Raw genomic sequence first — 6,637 nt, 5'->3', positions numbered from 1 at the left:
ATTTTAGATTGTAATGTTCTAATGTTCTGCTATCTGTTCTGCAAACTATAAAAGGTACAGCTGTAATAAAACCAGAGAGAAAGGCTGCATGGCTAGAAACTAAAAAAAAAAAAAAGTCAAATAATAGTATGCGAGACAGAGGTAATATCATTGTGTTCCTATTGGTCAGTAGAGGAGCTTAACTTAGTCTGACAGTTAGCCTGCTTTAGACCAGGTTAGTTTCCCAGCATAAGTTGCCACAGTGACTAAGCTTGATCTAGGCCTATGTTAAATTTGCTTTATGGAACCAAATCATTCGACAATGAGTCAGACTAACTGAAGTAATCCTGGCTTATTTGGCTAACTTGCTTTATGAAACAGGCCTCGAGGCATTAAAAGTGATTATATTTTCTCCATTGCATATTGCATCGAATCGCATTGTGTTGAATCGAATCGAATCGAAATCGGATCGCACTGCATCGTAACTGGGGTGAATCGTATGGCGTCGCATCGGCAGCTGCTTCATATGTATCTTTAATGTATTCTAATATCAATCCTGTGCACTCACTGAGTGCTCTCTTCTCCCTATCATTACTAGACACGCCCCTTACTGCTGATTGGCTACGAGTGTGTTTTGGGACTTGGTCCGACACTGTGGTCAAAAGTGTTTTTCACAAATAGCTTAGTGCACCTTTAAGTTCAAATTCAAATGTAGTACCTACTCAAACAGAATGCGAGTTTAGCTTATGATTTTCTGTCTTATGTGGTCTGTCATGTTTGAAAAGGACAAAATCATAAAATTTGCCCCACTTTTTTGAGCCTGATCATTATTGCCGTGATTAACATGTTTCTTACGCTATATGCTTTGCTACAATTCGTTTAACCTTAACTGATGCAGTGCGTAGCTTTTTTTCTTCTCAAACAAGCATGTTGGAAGATGTACCCATGTCTGTATTCCAGGATGACAATACCAAGATTCACCAGGCTCAGTTTGTGAAATAGTGGTTCAGTGAGCATAAGGTATCAGTTTCTTGTATGAATTGGCCACCACAGAGTCCTGAGCCTTAACCCTATTGAAAGTCTTTAGAATGTGCTGGAGTCAACTTTACAGAGTCTCCCATTTTCAATGCAAGATCTTGGCCAAAAATTAATGCAGCTCTTGATGGAAATAAATGCTTTGATGTTTCATGACCTTGTTAAAACAATGCCACAACGAATGCACAATTGAATCAAGGCTAAAGGTGATCCAACAAAATATTAGAGTGTGCAACTTCTTTTTTTTTTTTTTGAACAGGCAGTGTAAAGACTCCATCCAGCACATCCCAAAGACTTCAATAGGTATAAGGTCAGGACTCTGTGGTGGCCAATCTTTCAAAAATTGAGCCTGGTAAATCTTGGTATTGTCATCATGGAATATGTACATGGGAACATCTTCCAACATGGTTGTTTAGAAATAAAAAACTACGCACTGCAATATATGTTAAAGTGTGCCCCCTAATAGCACAAGCACCCTAACCCCCCATTTACTGTGATCTAGAACCACCACTGATTGTCAATATTCACATTTATCATTACTATGTTAAATGTTACCTGCAATAGCAGAATAGCATATTGATTGACCTAGTATTATTCTGCTGTTCCCTGCAACACATTGCTTCATATGCGTAAATTTAGCGTTTTTCAGTTTTAAATATTTATTTATCATTAATTCATATCCGCGAAATGGAGTTTCCTGCAGGGTTCTCATGATTGTTGAAAATCTGGAAATATTGAGAATTTACTATATTTAATCTACTAAATGTTGTAAAAATTGCTCCTTTTGATTACTTGTGTAGAGTAAAACTTGCTCACAAGCCAGTTATTTCAGTAAGTGGTTAGAGGTTGTTTCATCACATCTGTTTTGCAGTTGACAAATGTGTAACTCTTTCAAAATACACCGTGACATAAGAGATTGAAAATGATTATAGTCTTGTTTTTAAGAAAAAGAAACATTGTTTCATGCATGGAGGCCTATTAAATCAAAGTTCAAAAACATGCATATCATGTGTTTTAAATGGAAATGTGCATCTCTAAGAATCCCTTCTCAGGGATTTATGCCTTCATTTTGTATTCTGAGGCTAGGTTCTTCCTTGTTTATTATTATTATTATTATTATTTAGGGCTGCACGATAAATCGCATGCGATATTTAACGCGCATCTTGTCAGAAAGCCGGTTCTGTAATCAGCGGTAAATCTCCATCACGTGCGGGCTTTCACATTGAGCAGCATTAACTACACAGAGCCGTTGTTCACTGACGAGCTGCGCAAAACCACGTTCATATTCAAGCGATTTTTTGCGCAGCTCGTCAGTGAACAACGGCAGCCCTATTATTATTATTATTATTGTGCCATTTAGATCAAATTAATTGCGGGACAGTGTGAATAGATTTGCAGATTCCCCAGGGGGAAGTCCTAAATTCTAATTTCCAGATCTGGAAAAGTCATGGAATTATATTAAATCTTTGTCCTTTATTTTTGCACCTATATATTGCTCTTTTCAAGCAATATATTTACACACTGATAAGTATAATTGTTTAACTCTATATATTGAAACAAGTGCCTGACATACAAATAAAAATCTCCCTCATCAATATTTATTAAATGATTTGATCATAAATGCCTGGAAAGGTCTTAGAAAAGTCATGGAAATTCATTGGTCAATCAAACGGTGTGGCAATCCTTGTTTTGACAGTTTATTTTAGTTTTGTTTAGTTAGTGTATTCTATTTTGATCTATCCCTATCACAATTACAGAAGGTAGTCAAACAAAATGCCTATTACCGCCTCATGTACCTACCGTGTGAACTAGCCTTAAAATTGTACAATTGAACAGACAAAAGATGAACTGATGACTTGTATTCTGTGCTTTCATCCTTAGAGACTACGCAGAAAAAAATGAAATCAAGGGACTGATCCAGGAACAGCTCAACTCTCTTTCTAAGTATGTATACTCCCAGAATAGAGCACAGCATTGTTTCTACAATTATTCTGTAATCCAAGTATGGTTATTCAGGGAAATTTATTTCCAAAGAAGTACTTATATATAAAAGCAGGGACAAAATTATCCTCAAATAGCTCACATTGTTTTAAGAGCTTATTAAAGAGCATGTTGCCGTGTCTCACGTGATGTTTTAATTTATTTTTGTTAATGTGTTTTATTATTATTATTGTTATCATCATCATCATTTCCCTGAGCATTCATTATTCTCTTCCCACTTAGTGACATCAAAAGTGTTCTCCAGGATCCAAATCTGAACTTGCTACAACGCTGCATCCTTGTGTCTCGGTAAGTGTCAGTCCAGCAGTGTTGTGCACCATTTTAATTGAGAATGCATTTCAATTCATTTTCAGCATTACACAGATTGATCCTGAAACCCTATTGTATTGGTTAAGATTTTCTGATTCTTTTTCTTTTATTTTTCTGATCCCTAAAAGTGTCAGTACCACAGTCGTAGAGACACATAACTTAGTAGAATGGGCAGTCCACCAAGTTAGGAGTCTCCCACCCCGATTATTCAGGCTCATGCACACAACATATCCATCTGACACTAGGTGGCACTATTAAAAAAAAGGTCATTTTGGTTCATATTTCTGAAACCGTAATGGCTAGCGTAAAAAAAATCTTATGAATCCTGAAGACTTTTTATTTTCCTCTATAGTATTTCATTTATTTATTTATTAATTTATTTATTTATTGCTGTTTTGATTTGTCTGGGAGAAAAAAAAAGCATTATTTTTCTAACTCATCCTAGACCAGGGTTCCTCAAATCTTGCCCTGGAGGTCCAATGAAATTACCCGTCTCTCAAATGCATGTACTAAAATATTGTGCAATTCGAGATCACAATATATTTATATATATATATATATAAGCATCACAAGCTGATGTTTTTTTTGTTTGCTTTTTTTTCTGTAATTTAATGCACAAGTAAATATGAACACAGTGCACTTATACTAGAAAACATGCGCTATTTTTTATTTATTTATTTATTTGTAAAGTACAAACGAAAATGAAACCATTTAAATGCATACAACAACTCATTTTACATTCTGGCATTTATGTGCTGTTGACTTCCGGCCTTTTTATTTTTATTTTTTATTAACCAATTCTTATCACTATCTGCATGTCTCATCAATGATGGAGAACAAGCTTTTGGTAGTTTTGAGAACCAGAACCAAGCTGACTGAGCAATAAATCTATAATTAGCCCCTTTATTAAAATACCTGGAGGTGGGGAATAATACACAAATTGTCATATTCACTCAGCATTACTAGATCTAATTCACAAATATCTCAGTTACAATTTAGTAGAAATTAATTGTATTCAGTTGTGTTTTAGGCACTAAAACAGTCCAATACTTTATAGCCAATGACATTTTTATATTGAAATAATGAAGATTTCTGTGCCACCCCAGACTGGTTGCTGGCCCCTCCCTGGCCACCCCTATGAAAACATCCTGGCTCCGCCACTGGTCATAGGTTCCCTTGTTCATAGATAACCTGTCTAGAATGCTGTGAATACAGATGAGCGGAGTGATACAAACAGTGCAGCGACCCAGTGCTATTATACTAAACAGCTTCACTAATTTTTTCCACAGTCCACATAATTACATTTTTTTCCACAACAATCAATGCCATATATTTGGAAAAAGTGTGGAAATGTGTGTGACAGCTTCTAACTCTCTGAAAGCAGGAAAAGCCTCATTATTATTTTTTTTTATTAGGCTGTTTGGTGATGAATCAGACCTTCAGTTTTGGACCGTGGCTGCTCATTACATCCTGTCCTTTGCCCAGAGCTGCCAGCCCAGCGGATCTGCCCAAGAAGGCCAAACACCAGCTGAGGGCCCCAAGAGCACCCCTTTCAGCCACCTGGACATTTGCCACGACACCCTATGTGAAAGCTCTTTCTTCCAGGTATGAGCTGCTGACAGTTCTACTGAACAATACATGGTTATGGATATTATGGAAGAGAATATTATAGCCGCAGCACCAACTAAAGAAGAATGCTCTCAGTCTTTGTACCCTTGCTTGATCTTCACTCCATGTGAACCATATGCCCTCAGTACCACTCCACTGTGAAATAAACTTAGTGTGTTTTTAAATAATACTAATTGGAACAATGTGTATGTAAGGGATAATGCATGGCTAGCTATGCATTATGCTGCTTATACCATGGTAATTTTTACCAGCATTGACAAGTTAAAGCTGTTAATGATGTTTTCAGCGCAATATTTGACTGGAAGGGTAAAAATTATGGTTATTTTCGTCAGTTACAACTTGTTAGCGCAAGCATTCTGCCCGCTTCAAATCAGGCACAGAGATGAAATAGTGCAGTAAGATCACATTTATTTGAATTAATGAATTATAACATTTTTTAAAATTAATTTGAGATCGAGAGAGAGAGATGACAGTTGCGTGTGTGAATTACCTGCGTCTGCGTGTCTCTCTCTCCAAGCAAAGAAGCTGTGAGATTACTTACTTTAAAAAAAAAAAAGCGATTTACCCCTTCATTGCTGAGGAATATAATGTAGTGATCCAGTATCTAAGCTTTTTATTAAAGTCAAGGGGCAGCACTGACAACAAGTTTCTGTGCTCCTGAATGTTTCTGTGATATCTCTCTCTCTCTCTCTCTCTCTCTTCTCTCTTCTCTCTCTCTCTTCTCTCTCTTCTCTCTCTCTCTCTCTCTCTCTGTGAGGTGTGTGTTTGTGTGAATCAATGAAAGCAGTGCATGAATATAGACTGGTGATTAAACTGACTTGGAACTACCTGTGCATTAAACGGTTTTAATGCATCTTCTCTCTCTTCTCTCTCGCTCTCTCTCTCTCTGTGAGGTGTGTGTTTGTGTGAATCAATGAAAGCAGTGCATGAATATAGACTGGTGATTAAACTGACTTGGAACTACCTGTGCATTAAACGGTTTTAATGCATATATTGTGCCAGCAAGGTTTCTATGTGAAAACCCCACTCACATTTACTGTTCTGTTGTACTTATATTCTACAGTTTACTGAATGGCATTGGATTAAAGGTGGGATTAGAGGTGTACTATAGTGAATTTATGACAATTATTCTTGAGATGTCAGAGAGAGAGAGAGACTAACACATCAATATTTGGCAGGACTTCAGGGATTTGATTATATTAGCCATATATTTTCCCCAGGGAAAAATGGAATTTGAACAGATTTGTACAGTTTACACCTAAAATAAAAACATTTAATTATACAGAACTCATTTGCTTTATTGTGAGAAAAATTGTTTATAATTGCTGCACCATTATTGGCAGCAAACCAAAATGCCAAAAAAGTAAATTTTTGTCACTTTAGCATATTTATAAATAAATACTGCCACAGTATACATTGCTCCCACAACAAAGTTGTAGGGCATTGCTACAGTATGTGCTTAATAAGGTGTTCCATGTACGCTTATTGGAATACTGCTATGTGGTTGCTAGAGTGTTCTGTGTGGTTTGGCATTGTAGGCTCGCAGGGCTCGCAAAATTTTAAAATCCCTAGTAGCCCTTCGGGCAGGTACTCTTCAAATTTTGGTAGCCCGAAAATTAATTTAACAAGCCCAAATAAAAAAAAACCTTTTAAAAAAAAAAATATATATATATATATATATATA

The 6,637-nt window shown here is 36.3% G+C and overlaps 1 protein-coding gene across 1 annotated transcript in view; it reads left to right on the top strand.

Moving 5' to 3' along the window:
- The window catches only part of LOC107728913 (WD repeat-containing protein 11-like), a 59,237-nt gene that overhangs the window by 2,359 nt on the left and 50,241 nt on the right, over positions 1 to 6,637 (top strand). The window contains exons 3-5 of the mRNA XM_016539239.1: positions 2,896 to 2,958; positions 3,238 to 3,303; positions 4,740 to 4,929. Coding sequence (XP_016394725.1) covers positions 2,896 to 2,958; positions 3,238 to 3,303; positions 4,740 to 4,929 — 319 coding nt within the window. The remainder of the gene's footprint in view (positions 1 to 2,895; positions 2,959 to 3,237; positions 3,304 to 4,739; positions 4,930 to 6,637) is intronic.

The sequence above is a fragment of the Sinocyclocheilus rhinocerous genome, unplaced genomic scaffold, assembly GCF_001515625.1.
Source record: "Sinocyclocheilus rhinocerous isolate Xijiao unplaced genomic scaffold, SAMN03320098_v1.1 scaffold434, whole genome shotgun sequence".
Taxonomy (NCBI): Eukaryota; Metazoa; Chordata; class Actinopteri; order Cypriniformes; family Cyprinidae; genus Sinocyclocheilus; species Sinocyclocheilus rhinocerous.
The sequence above is the reverse complement of the archived record's forward strand: the minus strand, read 5'-3'. Positions and strand labels throughout refer to the sequence as shown.